Below are 22,260 nucleotides of genomic sequence, written 5' to 3'. Positions count from 1 at the left end.
ACCGAATGAAGATGAAGTGTACATTTTTCTTATTTTGCCTAAATATTATATTTTTTTTAATTACTACTGCCCTTCAGAAGCTAATGAAGATACTTACATGTTTCCCAGAAGACAAAATAAGTTAAATTTACCCTGAACTTCAAACTCTTAATGCATTGTTTTTCCTTTAGGAGCATCAGTGAGTGTTTGAACCTTCTGTAATGAAAGATGGATCTCAAAATCATATAGTCATTGCTGGAAAGGGTTCAAATACCAAAAATGCTGAAAAAACAACACATTTGTGAGACCTGAAGAATTTTTCTGAAGAACAGCAGACAGTTTAACTGTTCAGGACAAACAAGGGACTCATGAATAACTATCGTTAGTACGTTAGTAGTCAGCTAAAGTCTAATGATATTTAGTCAAATAAAACTAGACTTAGACTAAAGCAATTCAGATGACTAAAATATGACTAAAACTACTGGCGTTTTAGTTCAAAGACTGACTAAAACTAAATCAAAATTTCCTGTCAAAATAACACTGAAAACGAAGACCTACTGCTGTCTAATGATCGTGTATGTTTTCAGGTGCGTGTTTTGCGGGAGAAGCTCTCAGGACATGAGAATCTACCATATAAAGAAGATCTGGAGACAGCACTTGAGCAGTGTTTCTTCTGTCTGTACGCTTATCCGAGTAAGAAAAGCAAAGCCCGATACCTAGAGGAGCATTCTGCCCCACAGGTAACACACTCGCAATAACAAATAATATGAGTATATTTTACACAATTAACTTTCTGAATGTCACTGATGTGCACAATTCATCAGTGCATGCAAGATAATAAATGTTTGTTTTCAAAATCTTTCATCAAAATAATAGCTCACTCTGCATCTGAAACAAGTTTTATATTCAAATAACCAAGGCCATGCAAACAAAGTAAAATAACATTCATCACTAATACCACCCAGTACAATATGAAATATGCCGCATAACAGAGAAATTGAATGTTGTTTTACATTTACATTCATTAATTAAGCAATCTCTTTTATCCAAGCGACTTACAAAGGAGGAGCACAACAAGCAATTCATCTTAAGGAGGCATGAGAACACGAGAAGTGCTAGCATTACAAACTTTCAACAGTGTCTAGAATAGTACAAGCTTGGATATAAGAAATAGTGATGGCATAGAAGTGTTTTTTTTTTTTTTTTTTTTAAGAGTTAGCAGAATGAGACTCGTTACAGGAGTAGTTGACCAGAAATGAAAATTGTCCCTCCATTGAAAGTCCATGCAACCAACAATGACAAGTTTATAAAGAATCATAAGAATAATTCTCGTGAATTGAGTGATTTAATCCCATCTTCTTTAATTAGTTTTTTGAAGAGTTGTGATCACTTTATTTGATGAACAGATTTAATTTAGGCTTTTAATCACATATAAACATCAAATATGGTCAGCAGAAGCACAGACGTGCTTGTTTGATGTGCAAGAACTAATTATGAAAATGATTACAGAATTTTAATTTGTAGCTTTTTAAGCTAGAGTTTAAGCTGTCCTTTTAATAAATTAGCTAGCAACAGTAGAAACTACTCACAAAAACACTTAAACAACTTAAATGGCAATAAAATTTTTATCATTATCAAACTGAAGCACATTGAAAAAAGGTTGAATAGTTTTTTTTCCTTTGGCACAGACAGTATTATGGATTCGTGACCCAGATATTAATATATTATATTGCCTGGTCCCTGCTGATTTAGGAACAATTTAGACTGAAGCAGACATAAAATCAATCCATTTGGTTCAATTCATTAAACTGAATCAACTTCCCAATTCTGCTTGATGGCGAAGATATTCACGGAGAGTGTGCTTGATTCACTTGCTTTTCTGTGCCTTTTGTCGCTCAATATACTTTGTGCCATCAGTCAATGTTTTCTGATGATTGTTTAACTTAAAATGTAGTTTAAGGAGAAGTCCACTTCCAGAACAACAATTTACAAATAATATACTCACTCTCTTGTCATCCAAGGTGTTCATGTCTTTCGGTCTTCAGTCGTGAAGAAATTATGGTTTTTATATAATGGACTTCATTGGTGCCCTGATTTTGAACTTCCGCAATGTAGTTTAAATGCAGCTTCAAAAGGCTCTAAACGATCCCAGCCAAGGAAGAAGGGTCTTATCTAGTGAAACGATCTGTCATTTTTTTTTTTTTTTTTTTTTTTTTTTTTGGATTTTTTTTTTTTTATACTTTTTAGGCACAAAAGCTAGTGTAGCACAGGTTCTGGGATGCGCGCTCACAACGCTACGTACTATTGAACTACAGACCCAGTGTTTACAAAGCGAATGTGCAAAGACTAAGAAAGTGCAAGTAAGTTTGTAACAAACAAAAAGGTACAACGATGTCCTCCTCTCAAGTTGTAGCAGAAAATGTAATGGAGTTTTTTGCCATACTCAGTACACAGACGATGAACTTACACGTGATTCATAGTAGTGATGGGAAGTTCGGATCATTTTACCGACTCTGACCTTTGAGTCTTGTTCAGCAAAATGAACGAATCTTTTTTTTCGAGTCATTTCGTTCATTTTAGCAAAATATAATTAAAATGTTACGTGTTACTTCCCTAACACATCTACTGCTTACACAAACGTTGATCACACTACAAACAAGACAAAACTATAATGCTATAAGAAACAGAAACTAATTTATTGTTTACCAGGGTCTTTAGTCTATGATTAGCTCACCTCACCTCTTATCTGACAAGTCTTTGGGTTTGAGTCGTTCGTTCATCACATGACAGCCCCTTAAGCTTAACCAGTGCAGTGTGAGCCGGAAAAAGAATAGATTATTTCATCTCTTGAGTCTTCGCGTTCGAGTCGTTAGTTTATCACGTGAAAGCCCCATAATGACTCGAAACAGGTGAACTAATTCCAGTACAGAACCTAATAGGATGTTGCGCATGCGCGACTGAACGAATCACTCCCCCGAGACGACTCGTTCTTCCCGAAAATGAACGAATCGTTTAAGAACGACCCATTACTAATTTGTAGCATCGCAGAGCCTGTGCTACACAAGCTTTTGTGCTTAAAAAGTATACAAATATTTATTTTTAAGACCCTTCTTCCTTGGCTGGGATCATTTAGAGCCCTTTGAAGCTGTATTTAACCTTTAAGTCACTGGTTTTGACTTCACAAACTTCCTAACATGACTCCAAAGTTTCCTGTGTTTCTCATTTTATGTACGAAGCTGTAACAAGAAGAACTGTCCTTGCGCTAATGAGAGTAGGTGGATGTTGGCTAGGATGAGTTGGCGGTCTGATTCAGCAATAATTCAGTGATTGATTATCTTTTGGCAGCAAGAGTCACATTGATCATTTAACCACCCACACACACCCATTATGCAGCACTGCTCTGTGCACAGGAAACACTGTACACTCCACCAAAGTACAATACCGAGGTGTTCTGCACTTATTTCTGTGTCTCTGGAGGAAACAGATTGTGCAGTGTAGATGCTGCTTGTGTTTTTGCAGGCACTTAGCAAATATTGAACTTAGTCTGTGTGAGATACACCACCACTGGAAGAAAAGAGAACAAAAAACAAGGCAGTGTTGGTGGTCATTTTGGTTTTTAGCTTTGGTTATTAAATGTTGCCGCCTTAGCTAAATAATCAGTTTTCATTTATTTTTTTTCAGTAGGGAATCTAATAGAGTTATAAAATCAACATTTCTTTTAACTTTCTTTATTTTAGGGAAATTTAGTGTGTTGTCCTCAAACGATACGTGTAATCTTAAAAGGGAGCATAATTACAGATGCTGTCGGCCTACTTTTTAAAATCAGTTCCAGGACAAATTACTCAATCCTGGCTTTCTGAACTAATTAGCTGGTTTCATTCCATAACTCACCCTGCATTTATTCTCTTAACCATTTTGTAGGTTTTATTCATGTATCTACTCCTGCATTGTTAGTGTTATAAATCAGAACTAATCAGCCCAATTTTACAGCCCGTTTAGATCATTTCTCCCCAAAAACACTGTAATAATGCCAGCGGGGAAATTGCTTTTTGTTCAAGTGGATAAGTGATAATTCTGTCTTTTGTCACTCGTCAGTGTAGTCAAATAGTTCTGGTAATGAAAAAAATCACAGAGTGCAGGATATTACTGCGTACCTGCCATTGTTCATATACTGGTTTTCCTGAGGGAACAAAAGAGTTTATTCTCACTCACAGATTGACAGAAATCCCTAGTTAAAACTATTCATGTGTGTACTGCAAAATCACCAGAATTATCAGTGTTTAAAATCCCATTGTCTCAGACAAAATTGTAATTCTAATAAAAATAATATAATAAGAAAGCATATTAATAAAAATGTTGGTAACACTTTACAGTAAGGTGTCATTTGTTAACATTAATGTTTTAACTAACATGAACGAAGAATGAGCAATACATTTATTACACTATTTATTAATTTTTGTTAATATTAGTTAATAAAAATATAGTCGTTCCTTGTTTTAGACGTTTGAGTTAGTTGGTTTAGTTAGTTGACAGTGCATTAACTAATATTAACAAACACAACTTTTTTTTTAATTTTAATAATGCATTAGTAAATGCTTAAATTAACATTGACTAAGATTAATAAATGGAGATGTGTTGTTCATTCTTGTTAACTAATATTAACAAATTAACCTTATTGTAAAGTGTTACTAAAATGTTAAATATGTGGAAAAAATTAAATGTAATAATAAAAATATTTTATACGTGTATGTAAATTATGAGAAGCACAATTTTGGGATTGGTAAGACATTTATGGCTGGTAAATCTTAGTTCGCAGACAGGTTAATAGGTTAATTTAGTGGCAAAAAGTTAATGTGTTGTCACTGTTGATTAAAACTAGGATTAAACCATTATATATAATATTGGTTAATGGAAATAATTCTGATAATAAGTAAAATTTAAATAATTGGTGAATATTTTCTTATCTTCTCATTTAACTTAAAGCTTAAATGAAATTAAAAATATTGCTTTGGCAACTAACTAACTAAAGTAATATATGCTTGAGGTAATCAAATGACTAAAAAACTAAAAAAAACAAACAAAAAAAAAAAACCCTAAAATTAAAAAAGTAATTAAAGCTATAGAATGCATAACAAATAATAATGATAAAAGCACAGCAATATAATTAAAGCTTAAACTAAAATTAAAGTGGAAACTGAATGTATTAAAATAAATGCTAATTCAAAATATGAATAAATACTGTAATATGCAAATAATACTAAAATAAAACTCTTTTGGACCGTGATGCATGATATCAAGCATATCAAGCAATCCTGCCCCTTTTTTTTAAATAGCCAATAGCGTATTGTTCAAATCACAGCTTGGGCTAAAGCCAGTGTGATGGGTAAAGCTGCATTTGACAGCGTATGGCAGCCACAGTCTCATCCATATCGCATTATCTATATATAAAATAGCATTCTGAGTAGAATTCAAATGTGTCAAACACATTTTGTGGTCTGTGCCGCGTCGCGAATGTGATCCGCTCTGTGCTATCGTGTCTCTGGAACGCAAAGTCGTGTTCGTGCAACACAAAGTAAAACCAGACTTCATTCACCCCAATGGAATGCGTATTTACACTGAATCGTCTGAATCGCCTATATCTCCGCATTCACTAACTCTATGAACAAGTGATCAATTTTAGCCGCAGCTTCAGGGGCTACTTATAGTGTAGGGGGTGGGACACTTTGGATTCTAGAGAGCATTTGATTGGACAGGAAGTTTGATGAGAAGCTAAAGTGCAGGGTGATGTCATAAAATCATTGATCCATATTGGAGGAAGTTAGAGATCGTAAGTTTTGAATGCGTATATCTTCTAAATGTGAATTCTGTCATTGTTTTTGAGCATACTAGCTTATAGATAACCTTAAGGCTAACATATTCATACTAAAAGCCAAAAAACTTCAATTTTGATTTCATGGGCACTTTAATATTGGCTCTGATAATTGGCCAGGCTGGTAATCGTTTGCCCCCTGATTGATACATCTATCCCTTTCTATTCTGCCTCTTTTCCTCTGGTCTCTTTCTATGTCTTTCTCTCTCTCTCTGTCTGTCTATCTCTGATCTAGGTGGAGCTCCACTGGGATGATGCTGTCTTTATGTTTGAGTACTTTAAACCCAAGACCTTGCCAGAGTTTGACAGCTATAAAACCAGCACTGTCTCTGCTGACCTTGCTAACCTGCTTAAAAGGCTTTCTGGTATAATCCCACGTAACGATGGCCCCACGCTCCCTGTAGACGACGTGTCTGCCTATATCGAAGGAGGTGCTCTCAAGGTATGAGCTCATCGTCTTTTATCCCTTCATCTAGATCTTCATGTTACTTAAAAGCATTTCTCTTTTTTTAAGGTGCCAGCACTTCCAGAAGGAGCTACCCCGGCGCCCCCTGTGGTCAACGAGCTGTACTACCTGCTAGCGGATTACCACTTCAAAAACAAAGAGCAGTCGAAAGCCATCAAGTTCTACATGCACGACATCAGCCTGTGTCCCAACAGGTCTGTGATAGTTTTACATTTGAGCTTTTTAACATGAAAGCATTCAGCTCAGCTGTAGGTGACTGTTGTCTTTCTGTCTCTCTGATAGGTTTGACTCATGGGCGGGCATGGCACTGGCACGCGCCAGTCGCATCCAGGACAAGCTGAACTCCAATGAGCTCAGGAGTGATGGACCCATCTGGAAAAACTCTCTGGCTGTGCTGACCTGTTTTAAAAGGGCTCTGGAGATAGACGGCTCCAACCTCTCTCTTTGGATAGAGTATGGTACCATGTCCTATGCCTTGCACTCCTTCGCATCCAGACAGCTCAAACAGTGGAAACAAGAACTTCCTCCAGACTTGATCAAACAGGTATGTGATTGTGTACAAAACAATATATAAGTGTGTGTAAAAAACTAGAAATGAGACTCACTGTTTTAGGATTTGTGTTTAAAGATGGAAGAACGAAGAGACTCGATGCTGGAGACGTCGTCGCAGTGCTTTCAGAGCGCCTCACGCTGTGACGGCGATGAGGAGGAGTGGCTCATTCACTACATGCTGGGAAAGATTGCAGAGAAGCGCAAACTGCCGCCCAAAGACTACCTGCTGCTGTACAAAAAGGTGATGAGCTGGGCTACAGCTGGCCTGGTGGATAATCTGATTGGGAATGTGCGACATCCATCACCAGGGTTGTTTAATGGCGTTTTCAGACCTGTAGATTGTTTGCTTTGCTCCAAAACAGGAGCCTAATTTGTTACAAAATTGCAGTTTCTTTTTAGCTTGTTTCACCTCAAGTTAAAGGAAAAGTTCAGCAAAAAAAAAAAAAAAAATTTACCCAATGGTTTACTCAACCTCAAGCCATCCTAGATGTATATGACTTTATTCTTTCAGACAAATACAATTAGAGTTAAATTAAAAAATGTCCTAGCTTTTTATGATGGCACCTATTCACTGCTATTATAAAGCTTGGAAGAGCCAGGACATTTTTTAGACAAGTGGCTTTATATAGAGAGAGAGAGAGAGAGAGAGATAATGCATTTCCCATTAACTGTAATACTGCTTGGTTTGTTGTTCTGTTGGATCGGATTGATTTCTCACCCCAACCAAACCACTTCAGAGTTCTTTGTCAATTTGGCTGAGACCAGCTTATTTAGGCGATCTCAGACCGATTGCTTTGGCATGGATTTGAGCACGACTGCAAGTATATATGTGACCCTGAACTACAACGCCAATCATAAAGGTCACTTTTTGAAGTTGAGATTTATACATGCTAAATAAATAAGCTTTCTATTGATGTATTGTTTGTTAGGATATGACAGTATTTGGATGAAGATATATAACTATTTGAAAATCTGGAATCTGAGGGTGCAAAAATATCAAATTATTGAGAAAATCGTCTTTAAAGCTGTCTAAATGAAGTCCGTAACAATGCATATTACTGATCAAAAATTTAAGTTTTGATACATTTATGATACAACGTTTACATCTTCATGGAACATGATCTTAACATTCTAATGATTTTTGGCATGAAAGAAACATTGATCATTTTGACCCATACAATGTATTTTTGGCTATTGCTACAAATATACCCGTGCGACTTATGACTGGTTTTGTGGTCCAGGGTCACATATATGCCTAAATGATCTAAACTAAAGAAAAAACTTGCCAGGTTTCTAAACAAATGCTCCAAGCCAGCCAGGTGTGAAAGCACTTAAATCCAATATGCCAACAGCTCAGTGATACAGTTTGAGAATGATTCAGACAGAAGTCTACTTTTAGCAACAAGCTCACCTTCAGGTCTGACTCTGTTCTGGTATGAAATGCCCATTTTTCAACATTCAGTCAGTTACTGGTGGATAAAAATGTATAAAACTTGTAAAGCTTTTGCTGGGGTTTTATGTATGAAACTGGCTACTGATTGCACAACAGTCAGACACACATCTCATTAAAGCCCTTGTGTCATCTCTCTCCAGTCTGCACACTACCTGCATGAGGAGGCAGCCAGATACCCACGCAAAATCCACTACCACAACCCGCCTGACCTCGCCATGGAGGCCTTAGAGGTATGTAGTGAAATAGAGCTAATTTACATTGTGGTGTGCACTACCGTTCAAAAGTTTGGGGTTGGTATAATTTTAATTCTTTTGAAAGAAGCATTAAAATTATACCAGTGACACCCCCGGCTCTTAATTTTTCCTTCTTTAGCATCAGTGAGCATTTAAACCTTCTGTAATAGTTGTGTATGAGTCTCTCAGTTGTCCTCAGTGCGAAAAAATGGATCTCAAAATCATACAGTCATTGTTGGAAAGGGTTCAAACACACAAAAATGTTGAAAAACCAAAGAATTTGTGGGACCTAAAAGATTTTTTTGAAGAACAGCAGAGAGTTTAACTGTTCAGGACAAACAAGTGACTCATGAACAACTATCACTAAACAAAAAAACAAACTTTTAAAACTTTTTAAAATGATAAATTATCATTTTCTCTTGTGGACTAAATTTAAACGTCTTTTATGTGAAATATCTCATTCAGGTCAGTTATGAATAAAAAAAAAAAAATAACATGCATTTTCTATTATCCCTCTTATTTTGGTAAAATGATTAACATTTTGCAGATTCTGAAAGGAGGATGTAAACTGTAGTTATGAAATATCCATGTATCAGCATTGCAAATGTGATATTGATTTGATGAACAGTCCGATAAACAAGGATATTAGTTAGAGATGCACCGATGTATCGGCCAACAATTGCTATCTCCCGATAAAAACAATTTAATTTATTATTATGATTGTTCAAAATCAGCCAAAAGTATGGTCAGGGCCAAAAGTAGCCTGTCAATCAAAAGGCAGACTGCAACTTGTACTGTGAGTGAAGAAAATCTCTGACAATTAGGCATTAACAGTTACAAATAGCAACATTAAAGCAGGCCATTTGACTGTATGACTTACCCGTAGTTCAAGCCAGCATTGCCAGATCCGCAGTTTTTTTTCTACACTCCTGTATGCAAGTAGCACGCATCGCATCCAATAATCACAAAGAGCTCTGTGCTTTTTTACTCCTGATAAGAAACAGCGTCTCAGCTTTTAAATCTTGTACATTCTATCACAAAAACAACTAATGCCGTTTTGACGCTTTTAAATGTGACGTAACAGATCGTTTTGCACCTCATTTTAAGCAGCATCACGGAGCGTGAGACTTTTCCAGTTAAAAAAGTTACAAAAATACACATAAGGCATGATGAAAGATATAGATATTTGGCTTACCAAAATGTATCATGTCTAATGTAATCGCTCAATCAGTGTTTTAAACGCGGAAAGGTGCCAATAAAACGGATTGTGAACAGTATGTCACTTAATGTGACATTTACCTCAGCAAAGTTATCCGCTGTTCACAGTTCATTAGTTAGCTATAAAACAACACTAAAGAAGAGTTTTTTTTACTTAATGTATTTATGAAGATATAAAAGACAATTGTAAGTTTATGGGACATTCTACTAGAAACGTACATTATTTTATTATTAACAAAAGCGGTTAACATTTATCCCGTTCTTTTTCATCGGTATTATTTGTGATTTGAATTTTGTGAAGGGGAGTTCCTCTTTTAAGCCCGGCTTCGGACACTTTCACTTTCGCCTTTGAATTTTTACAAGAAAAGATAATTGTCTGTTGTGCTTACATCTATTCGCTGTTTAAAACTAAAACAAATGCTTGAAAGACAAACTAACTTATATAATGTTAATTAACATAAATAAGACAAATGAGATGAGGCATGGCACATTTAGCAAACAAGGAGGAATAAATTACATTTAAAGAAAGCCTCCATAGTGTAACGTGACATAAACAGCAAAGACAAAACCAACATGTTCACCTTCTCTGGTTTTAGAAGCGGTCTTTTATTTTACTTTAGCTTGAAAACCAAATCCTCTGTCCCTTCGCTATCCTTTGTATTCGTGTCATTTTTGTCACTCTTGCTGACGCGGCTAGTATAAACCAGGCTCTGCTTCCAAATCGCTCGCACTGAAAGCGCCTCTCTCACTTCACGTGATCTGAAAAATCTCCTTTCTGCAGTATTCACTTTATGCATGGAGCACAGCAGACGCTTCGGAGCAGAGCAGAACATGCACTGGCACAAATGCAATCACGTTTGAACTCGCACATTCTCAAAAAACTGTCGCCGTCTAGAGCCCTGCAATTGATAGGGTTCCATGTGTAATTAACAGCATCGATTAGGACGGATTTTTTTTTCCTTAAGAAAATCAAACTATCGGTATCGGCATCAGCCGATATCATCCTGAATAATCGGCTACCGTTTCAGCATATATCTAATATCTCTAATATTAGTGACTTACATTTTAGACAGAGCCGTTCTTGTTTTTGCTGTATTTCGACAATGGAAATAGTTTCAAACAAAGCCAGAGCAGAACTGTGTTGTGTCTCTAAGCAACACATCACAGTGGCCATGTCCCAAATGGCACACTTCATGTGCACTTGCGCTCTCACAGGTTTACAGTGGCTGCCGTGTACGCATGTTCGTTAAGTCCACGGTGTCCCTTTCATCATTTTAGCTTTTATAAGGGTGCTTGCGAGCACCCCCTTTGCGGCGGGTATACGCCCTCGATACGCAGCTCTGCTGAGCCCGAGCTGAGGTGAGCTCCGTGGCAGATTTCTACCCGACACTCAAAGCAGCATTGCGTCACGAAAGTGTGAACTCAGAAGAAGACCATGAGGGTTTAGGGTGCAATTAGGGACAGAGCCAGTGTTTCGTTACTGAATCAGTAAGCCGTTGGAATGAATCTGTTGCATGAATGACTCAATATGACAACACTCGCGTGTGCGGAAGTTATAGGCAAATTATCTTTCGTTTCGGGTTAGATTTAAATAAACAATAATGACAGTAATATACTTTTATAATGACAGTACATTGAAGCTTTGAAAATAACTATTAAATAAACTATATATCAATCGCTGCATTTTTTTTTTCTTCAGAAAAAAGCAGTTGCAAGTTTAACATTTCATTTTAAGATTTAACATTTGTAGATGGTCTAAAGCAAAAGAGTTGTAAAAATTCTGAAAGTCTTTAGAGCTCATTTGTTTAATAAATGTAATGTATTATACATTAATGAATAAATCACTATATATAAAATGATTTAATTTACAACTGTCATGTTTGATTTATTTATTTTTATTCATGTAAGCTATAGCCTCTGACCTTTAAATCAAAACATACGCATGATTTTGACATCAATTACTGCTTTATTTAATCAGAAACACAGTCTAAGTATTATTTGTGTATTTTACTTTAATTTTATTAGAAGTAGGTCAACAGCACCCTCTATGGAATTAAAACTCCTTATTGAACGAGCGTTAGGACCTGGGGGAGCTGCCGCTGCTGCCACTGCACGTCCTATGACTGTTTACTCTATCACACACCCAACAGTCATTCTATACATGCATTCTCAGATTAAATGCAGTGATCCAAAACAGTGAATCTAATCATCATTCAAGCAAAACGTGATCTAATTGCTAGCACACCCTGAGCATGTGAGTTATTTCTCTTGTCTCATGTCGGCAAGAAAATATCGAGCCAATAATATCGTGCATCACTTTTTTTTTTTTTTTTTTTTTTTTTTTTTTTAAAACATTATTTATGTAATTGTAACTGTATAAATGCATTCATGTCCTGCATTAGACAGTCTGTGTAAATGCATCTAAATGCTACTTCAGATGCAGATTCTATGCCAACTCTGTGTTGCAAACACAAATTTTGTTGATACTGATTTCATTTGATTGGCCCTATATCGTCTTAGTATTTGAATTTGTAGATTTTTAATTTAAGAATTTGACACAAAAGATGATGCATATGTTTAATTAGATTAGGAAAAAATGGGTCTTATAAATGTAACAATGCCCATAAATAAATACCCAAAATGAATTTAAACTATTGGAAAAGTTCTAAAAGTTATTGGAAAAGTTCATTTCTGCTACCCCTGTAAACTAACCACTGCACAGAATTTGAAGAATATCAAAAGCTTTGGTAACTTCACTCATTTAAACTCATTTAAATTTTAAATATTGTTAGTGTTCACTGTATAAATATGGATTTAACCCTTATTAACGTTATTCAGTAAAGAGCAGTTACAAATAAAAAAAAAAAAAATAATTGCAATGTTTTCAAACATAAAATGATGAATATTCATTTTGGAAAATATTAAATATGAAAAGACACTTTAAATGTGAAATTAAAACTACCAGTAGCAACAAGTGACTGTTAATGAGTGAGTCATTGAGATTCAATTGATTCAGTGAAACGGATGATTCATTCAGGAGGGAAGCATATGACTGACTTAATACGTGAGTTGATTCAACCGATTCATTCAAACAAATTAATTTAAAAAGCTGATTAATTTAGTAGGAAACAGTCGAGTATTGCTCAAAAATGCAAAACATTTGGAGCTATTTTCGTTGGCGAAATAGAACAAAAACTGACAATATGGCATCTAAAACAATATGGTGTCTCTTAATATTATTTACTTCTCGTTTATCTACTTCTTGTTTATCTGATTTTGTCCATAGCGACGACTTTCACTTTCACTTTACGGGTTTAATGAGAGCTGTCTGTCAAGTTAGGAGCACTATACTACATCATTACACAAACAGACAAAGTCTGTTGTTTATCATGGGCATAGTCTTCGAACTTTTGATCACCCCTTTCATGTTTAGATAACACGAATAATGCAGCCTACCTTGTAGTAGAGCGCAGAGCAACTGTTCGTGCACTGTGCATAAAACAGACTGTCATCGGACTCCTCCTCTTTAGTAACTTCATCATCTGATCCTGCATCTCTGGATGTGAAATAGTCCATTATAACATCGTTTAAGGCACTGACATCACCAAGATTGAGACGAGTAAGATCGGTTAAGTGAGCAGCTGCTGTTCTTCAGAATGCGTTGCTGCGCTCCGCCATCTCACGATATTAAAAAATAAATAAACTTTGCGCACCATAGTTTACACAGGACTGGTGAAGAATGTGAATTGATACACCTTTATTAAATATGTTACGTGGTTTATTTTTATAGGTTAACTGTTTTTGTGGTGTTAAGGGAAAGAACCTCAGCAGCGCGTTCTTAACATAAGAGAAAGACACCGTTTCTGCTTGCTGCAATAAATTGGTTTTTTTCTGCACTAAACAAGTGAATTTCGCAGAGATATTTACAGAGATGATAGACAAGATTGGGGGTGTTCTAAATGCATTTTAATAGACTAAATCGCGCAGTGAAAGCATCTTCTCTAAACATGCACGCACAGGAGTTTAACCTACTACTTTATCACATGATGAGTGTGTGCAGTCAGTGACTGCGTATGTTTTTGTTTGCTTTTCCTAAAGTGCGGGACATCAACATGAGGGTCAGATTGTTAAAACAACAGTTAGTCTACAGTATTACCATAGACAATATATCACACACTCGTTCAGTGTGCACTGGCCCGATCAGGCAAGTGTCACAGTTCTGTCAGCTGGCCCGAACTGCCAGGGAAAAGCGTATTGCAAGTACTACAGTACTGTGAAAAACATCAATTGAACACAAGTTGCATTTGAATTGTTCTTTAAATATATCCCTTCTCTTACTTCCGACCGGCCAGCTGTTTTTCCGCCTGAGCGCCACCATTCTGAAGTTGCTGGAGAATGAGGAAGATGATGGTGAACAGTCTGAGCAGCAGACGAAGCTTCTGGAATATGAGCTGTTCTTCAGCATGCTCTCTGAAGCTGCCGTGGGACCCTTTGCACGTGGAGAGGAGAAGACCGCACCCAAAACCAGCAGCGACAAGTACGACCACAAACCTTTCAAGCTTTTAGGCTCTAGAGGTCAAACTAAGGCAAACTTAAAAGTTAACCCAGCTCTTTTTTTTTTTTTTTTTTCCTCCCTACAGGGAAAAGCTCCCATCTATTAATGATGAAGACTCACGCTCCTCGGTTGGCGTGAGTACCTGTCCGGCAGCGCTGGCCACCTCATCTGTCACGTCTGTGGTGGCTCCAACAACTTCTTTGCCTGGCGACGGTGCGGCAGGTGCGAGTTCTCCCCCGTACACGGTCACTCCGGTCGACCACGATTACATCAAACGTAAAAGCCTGCAGCACAGGCACAGGCAGGGGCAGGAGCTCCAGCAGCAGCAGCGGCAGCCACAGCAGCAGCAGCAGGACGGTACAGTACCAGGGCCGGAGTATAACTCACTCACTCACTCATGCACGGGGGGAATGAGGATGATGAAGGTTATTCACCACTGTGAAATTTAATTATGGGCTCTGGTGTACAATAACATCTCCTCCCACCCCTCCTCTTACCACCATCTGCACCAGGCCATAGAGGATCATGGGAAAATGGGCAACATTGCTAACAGTGTCTCAGCTTTGTTTTTTCCTTTCTTTATTCGCTTTGTTTCAGTTCCACTTTGTCGTTTCTTGCCTTCAGGTAATGAAATCTGAGATTTTCAGTCAGGCTGGTTTACGTTCATTCTTTACATTGTTTACGCTGCTGAATTGCTTTCACATCTTGCACACCCAGTCCACCGAATTACCGTCATTTTGTGTTTTTCGCCTTTTTATTTGCACTTGCCAGTCCTGCACGAATTATGAATGTGCTTTGCAGTTGTTCACCCAGTAAATCGTGTTTTTATCTGATTTTTGTTGAAAAATGTGACGCTAGCTAACACCGGTGGGAGCTTGTATTCTCTGCTGATCTTGTGCTGTAGGTAACCTAAATTTCATCACTGGTTGGCCATTTATTACATTTTAAATTAATTAGGTTAGAAGTGGAGCAATTGTGTGGTTAAAGCTTCTGAGCTATGTTGTTTCCTGTGGCCTTATGGGAGTAGTATACATTAATGTTTTGGCTGTCATGATGGCTTAAAACTTCACAATGCTTTGTGATAATGCAAATTGACTTAAGTTCTCATTATTTCAATTAATTAACAACTTGATATTTTTGTAGACTTGGTATGTTGCTGTCTCAACTTAGTCTTCTGCTGGTTTTCTTAGCAAGTTGACGTTATTTCGACAAGATAATTGTTTCAGCTCAGTAAGTCAACCTAATATCTTGTCATCAACTTTATCTTGTCAACAACTTAATATCTTATTGCATAAATATCAGTGTTTCCCCTGCCATTATATTAGGGGGCACCCTCTGCCCCCTTGAAGGTCAAGTTACTTTTTTAATTTTATTTTCTATATAGCACCAGATCACAACAAAAGTCATTTAAGATTACCTTTCCTATAGAACAGGTCTATACCTTGTTGTTTTATTAAACAAACTAAATTGTCTTATGTTATTTATCTTATTTACACAACGGCTCTACATGGACACGCGTCTACAATTTCTCCTCTGCGAAAACGCGGACGGGATGGTGGTGTCCATTCATAAAAACGAAATTTACTCTATAGCATGGAATTCATAATTTTTCGGATGAATAAATCAAAATTGGGTCTCTCAAATATCACATATTTGAACATAATATTTCATTGCTTTCATTATTTCAACACAGCACAGGTTTTAGTAAAACAACCCTATGTCAATCAATTTGTGACAGATTTATTAAATATTATGATTATACATAGTGCCAGTACATTTACATTTATGCACAGATGGCTTTATTCAAGGTGGCTTACAAAAGACAATTTTTCAAAGACAACAAAGTCATGCTTTTGAGAGGTCTAGTATAACAAGTAAATTCTTCTTAATGAGAAGTCATCCGTTTCAAATTCACGTAGTTGAAATATTTGAGTTTCAGATGTTGGTTTGAAAGGGGGCATTACGTAGTACACTTGATTAAATATTGCCGTGGCCTGTTTTGAAGAAATGGAGTCAGTATTTTTGAAACTGTGTCAGATGATGGTGTTGACCTAGTTGCTGAAGTCAGTTTCAGCTTGTTGTGCTCATTTTCTGAAATACAGTTCTTAGATATAGTCACTTCAGTCTTTAGGTGGATTGTCAGGGGCTAAACTTCTGCTCAGCTCATGCTGCGTTCATGAACGCTTAGGCTAAATGGCAATGGCTTGCATGGCTGTCAGTGGACGTTGTTTTTTAATGTACATATAGTCATGTTTTTATAATGCCTGCATGATGCAACAGAAATAAAAAACAAGCGTCTAAAATGTTTTATTGCTTTAAATCACAACATGCTTAAAGGAGAAGTCAAATTCCAGAACAAAAATTGACAGATAATGTACTCACCCCCCTTGTCATCCAAGATGTTCATGTCTTTCTTTCTTCAGCCATAAAGAAATTGTTTTTTGAGGAAAACATTTCAGGATTTTTCTCCATATAATGGACTGATATGGTGCCCCGCTTCTGAACTTCCAAAATGTAGTTTAAATGCAGCTTCAAATGATCCCAGATGCGGTTGTAAACAATCCCAGCTGAGGAAGAAGGGTCTTATCTAGCAAAACGATCAGTTATTTTCATAAAAATAATACAATTTATATACTTTACAAGACAAGTATTTGAGATTAAAAAATATTTAAAATGTATTTTTTAAATGAAAATAACCAATAGTTTTGCTAGATAAGACCCTTCTTCCTCGGCTGGGATTGTTTACAACCGCATTTGGGAAAATGTTATGGTTACCACTGCATTTTTCTGGAGAAAAAAAATAAAGTAGTGATTGATATATAGTTTATTTATAGTTATTTTCAGAGCTTTAATGTGCTGTCATTATAAAAAAAACTTCATTATTGTTTATTTAATTCTAACAAGTACGTTTTTGTTAAAAACGAACCAAAATTAAAAATGATTTGCTTATAATTTCTAGGGCTGCACGATTGACAAAAATCGTAATTGTCGATTATTCCCTTGAAATTGTAATTGCGATTATTGATTACGATTATCACAATTTACATTGAATGATGTTTAGAATAGCTTTATACCATTGTTTGAAGCAACTGCATGCCACATTTTATAAATAGTTTCTTCTTAAAGTATAAAAAAAGTAAAAATTTTAAAATTAAAACAATGAGAAAAAAAACCCTTAAGATAACCTGTCGGAAGAATACACACCGACCGCAGGTCGGTCCCCATAATGTCAAAAATTTCAGGTTTTACTGTCCTTGTGGGGACATTTGGTCCCCACAATGTAGCAAAAACAAGTACACACACACACACATATATCTTAAGAAAGCAGAATAATGTAAGTGGATTTTATTTATTTTTAATTTTTTGTAATTGTTATAATTGTGGCATCTGTAATTGAAGAGTTCAGATGCAAAACCAGCTAAATCCATCTGATGTCTTTCTTTAAGAAATGCATTTTTATCAGATTCAGATGTATAGGTTTATATGTAAGTACTGGTACTTGTGCAGGCCTAATAATTTCCACACAGGAGAGACTTGGTGTTGTTTCCAAAAAAAGGAAATATGTCGGCATCAACTATCGGCCGAAATGAACTGAAAAATAACGGTATTTCAGATATTGGCAAAATCCAATATCGTGCATCCCTAATTTTCACTGGATATTGTCATCTGTCATCAAGTGATTAAATGGTGGTTAAATCTAACGATTGGTTATGTCATATCACGTCAAACCGTGCAAGTTATTATTATTATTGTTATACTTTCTTCTCAAATAGTTAATGTTAACAACAACAGCATTGCATGACTACATGTATGTAGTATGTATTAGCTTGTAGATTTCAGTTTCTGTACAGTCTAATCTCTAATTGTCATACCATTCAAATTTCATTTAAAGAAATTATTTTAACCCAAAAAGCTAATTATTCTTCTTTAGAACTGATTGTCTTAAAATACAAATCTTGTGTAATCCCACGTAGGCTATCTGTAATCAGATGCACATTTAAAACTGGAATAGCATCTAATTTCAGTCACATGAACACACAATCCTTTCTGGATTACAATCTGCCATCAAAACGAGAAGTTTAATTATTCCATCTGCTGTGAGAAAAGACTATAAATGATCCGCCACCTGCAGCATCCTCACATGCGATATAGCTTACTAGCCAGGATGCCTCCTTTATGGATGCCTTTTTAATAGTTCCTTCCTGTACTTGCTCAAAAATTGATTTTGGATCATTTTTAACCAAAAGTTAAAAAAAACAGAGCAGCTTTAATATATTGGCTATATTTATTCTATATCAATGCTCATTTTTTATTTTCCTAGTTATCTGCAAAGTGCAGCTTGCTAATGGAGTGCATTGAAAAGAAAGAAAAAAGTGACAACATCTTGTCAAGTATGGTGACCATCACGAGTGCACACACACAGCAGTGAGAAGTGAACACACACGCACACACACACTGTGAACACACACCAGGAGCAGTGGGCAGCCATTGCTCCAGTGCCAGGGGGTTCGGTGCCTTGCTCAAGGGCACTTCAGTCATGGTATTGAAGGTGGAAAGAGCGCTGTTCATTCACAATCCCCACCTTCAATTCCTGCTGGTACGGGAATCGAACCAGCGACCTTTGGTGCACACTTCATGTGTGAGGTGTACTGTATTTGTATTGGCTGTTATCTGTGAATAATGTATCTCACTAAATATATTGTTAATAAAGGAGTAGTCCACTTCCAGAACAACAATTTACAGATAATGTACTCACCCCCATGTCATCCAAGATGTTCTTGTCTTTTTCTTTCTTTCTTCAGTCGTAACGAAATTATGGTTTTTGAGGAAAACATTTCAGGATTTTTCTTCATATAATGGACTGATATGGTGCCCCGAGTTTAAACTTCCAAAATGCAGTTTAAATGCGGCTTCAAACGATCCCAGATACAGTTGTAAAGATCCCAGCCGAGGAAGAAGGGTCTTATCTAGAAAAACGATCGGTTATTTTCATTAAAAAAAATACAGTTGAAATACTTTTTAATCTCAAACGCTCGTCTTGTCTTGCTCTCCCTGACTTCTGTGTATTCTGGCTCAAGACAGTTAGGGTATGTTGAAAAACTCTGACCGTATTTTCTCTCTCAACTTCAAAAATCATTTCAAAATCATCCTACATCGCTGCAGAAGTACCGACCCAGTGTTTACAAAGTGAACATGCAAAGATCAAACACCCCTAACAAAAAAGGTAAAACAGCGATATAGGGACACCATATCAGTCCATTATATGGAGAAAAATTCCTGAAATGTTTTCCTCCAAAAACATAATTTCTTTACGACTGAAGAAAGAAAGACGTGAACATCTTGGATGACAAGGGGGGGTGAGTACATTATCTGAAGAGCTTGGTTCCAAAACGCTATTTTGATTAATTTGAGTAAAAATGTGTTTTCTTTAAAGTGGCAAGATGAAAACCACTATTTTCTGTTTTAAACTTTCACATAGCATTTTTAGGTTATCATAATGTTAAAAATTCCAATCCAGATTTTGATTTTTCAAAGATTTATTATAAAAACTGATTATTTTTTCCCAAAATGCAATAAATCCATTAGGGGTCTACACTTAATTTTCTTTTTAGAGAAAGTATAAGTGATGGAAAGAGATGCCATAAGTGCAATCAAACTCATAAACTCTTGTTGAGATTAATGTTTTAAATATACAGTTTTGAACATAGAGATATTAAATGATTTTAATAACTAAAAAGAAGATAAAAATGAATCTAATACTGCCAGTAGGTGGCGGTAAATCACTGATTTAATTTCTGAATCATTTCTTTCAGTTGATTTGTTCGAAAGGCTGATTCATTCAGGAATAAAGCAGGTGACTTTTTATGAATAGGTAACTGATTCAAATGGTGCACTGTGATTGGCTGAGAGGATGTATTGCATTTTGCAGAGAAGGGAGACTGGCGTTTGTTGCGGTTTGGAAAAAAAGGGAGAAAACATCGCATTATTGCATTTTGCGTAAAATTAAAAACTGCCTTTTCAATAATGACCAGATACAATACTGATTTTGGCAGGAACTCAGTTTTGTAAAAAATGGCGTTTATCGCATTTTGGAAGCAAACTCTTTATCTGTAAATTGTTGTTCTGGAAGTGGACTTCTCCTTTAATGATATGTAGTGCAGCTCTATTTTTTTAATGTTTCATTTGTTTAATTAATTATTATTTTGTGGCTGGCCTCATCTCATTGCCTCACTGAAACCTTCACTCTTGCTTGCTGCAGATTCGAAGTGTGATTTATTTTTTTTATTTTTTTCTCTCGAGGTGAACATTGTGACATGTTGCCCATGTTCCTCAGTCGTTCCCATGGCCTGCTTTAGTCTCCCTGTCTCCCTGCTGCCTCCTGCCTGCTCCCTCTCTGCCTGCCTCTGACCTGCTTCCCACCTGCTGCTTCTTAATGGATGCATGATGGGTCAGCACCCTGATTCAACAAAGACTTCCCACAATGCACTCCGCACTGCTCTGTGTGCAAACTGACATCTGACCAGCGTGTCTGCCGTGGCTCACATGTGCAAGGGAGATTGTTCTTGTGGGTTGTTCTGAATAATGTGGTTTGGTTTTAAAGACAGTGGGATGTTTCAACTGCTTTTTCTGCTATTGTTGGTGTGTGGATGATTGTTGATTTTTAAAGGCCCCGATATACTCATCTTTTTTTGTTCTTCACTCTTGTTTTTTCTTCCGTTCTTTGATTTTAACACTGCTGAGAATGGCGTTTGGATGAATATGTAAATATGTGCTACGCGTTTTCCTGTCAGTAGCAAAATAGACAATTATTTGGAGATTTGCATGTCGGTGAAGGCAGAGCTCCTGAACTCTTTAAACAAATTTTAAACAACATTCATTTTGGCTTAATTTGGTTTAAAATGCTGTTCACCAGTTCAGAAGTATATCGGGGCCTTAATGTGTGAATGTCACAAAAACACATGCAGGTCTTATTTCACCTCAAAATCAAAAGAAAAGAATCTGAATGAAGATGATGCCTGTTTTTGCTTAGAGGCATCATTTTCGACACAATTAAGCATAATTTTCCCCCAAAACGTGGTGAAATATGACTCAGACATGGCTAGGTTTTTGTGAGATTCACTTTAATAACGTCTAAAAGCTGCCCATTTCTCAGCACAACAGAAAATGAAAGATCTCCTCTATTCATGCCACAGTGGTGCCCCAAATATACAACTGTATAACTTTTCTGAGTCCAGGTTATGAAACATGTTCTAAACTGAATTTCCTCTACAGCTGACTTCTCACATGACCATGACTACTGCCTGTGTCTCTCTGCTTTGCGGCCAGGATCTGTGTATGGTACAGACACCCTTCCTCGCACAACTGATAGTACAAAACTGCTGGCTCGCCTATCAATCCTCAAAAGCAGGGCTTTAGTTTCCCAATGAACTCTAATGGTCAAGCACCCTGAATACCATAGAGCTCAACAGTGACTATATGTTTAGTTTTCCCCATTGGAATTTTAGAAAATTGTTTAACACAAAATTTAAGGCCTTAATGCAAACCAGATAAAACTCATTGCAACATTTTATTAGAAGCAACAAAACTATGTTTGCATGAGGGTGAATGATTTCCCCGAGCAGATTTTGCCATGTTGACCAACAGTAAGCAATTTGGTTTTTAGAAGTATTAAAGAATTAGTTCACTTCCAGAGTAAGCATTTCCTGATTACCCCCACGATCTTCATGTCTTTCTTTCTTCAGTCAAAAAGTAATTATGGTTTTTCAGGAAAACATTCCAGGATTTTTCTCCATATAGTGGACTTCAATAGGGATCAATGGTTTGAAGGTCCAAATTGCAGTTTCAGTGCAGCTTCAAAGGGCTCTACACCATCCCAGCCGAGGAATAAGGGTCTCATCTAGCATGATCTGTCATTTACTAAAAAAAAAATACAAA

At 36.5% G+C, this 22,260-nt stretch overlaps 1 protein-coding gene across 1 annotated transcript in view; it reads left to right on the top strand.

Moving 5' to 3' along the window:
• cabin1 (calcineurin binding protein 1) overlaps nt 1-22,260 on the top strand; it is a 124,554-nt gene that overhangs the window by 21,819 nt on the left and 80,475 nt on the right. Inside the window, exons 20-28 of the mRNA XM_051117010.1 lie at nt 567-719; nt 6,084-6,290; nt 6,363-6,508; nt 6,597-6,858; nt 6,943-7,107; nt 8,460-8,549; nt 14,123-14,307; nt 14,411-14,682; nt 21,598-21,663. Coding sequence (XP_050972967.1) covers nt 567-719; nt 6,084-6,290; nt 6,363-6,508; nt 6,597-6,858; nt 6,943-7,107; nt 8,460-8,549; nt 14,123-14,307; nt 14,411-14,682; nt 21,598-21,663 — 1,546 coding nt within the window. The remainder of the gene's footprint in view (nt 1-566; nt 720-6,083; nt 6,291-6,362; nt 6,509-6,596; nt 6,859-6,942; nt 7,108-8,459; nt 8,550-14,122; nt 14,308-14,410; nt 14,683-21,597; nt 21,664-22,260) is intronic.

Source organism: Labeo rohita, chromosome 8 (genome assembly GCF_022985175.1).
Source record: "Labeo rohita strain BAU-BD-2019 chromosome 8, IGBB_LRoh.1.0, whole genome shotgun sequence".
In the NCBI taxonomy this organism is placed as follows: domain Eukaryota; kingdom Metazoa; phylum Chordata; class Actinopteri; order Cypriniformes; family Cyprinidae; genus Labeo; species Labeo rohita.
Note: the sequence above shows the minus strand (reverse complement) of the source record. Positions and strands in the feature narration are given on the sequence as shown.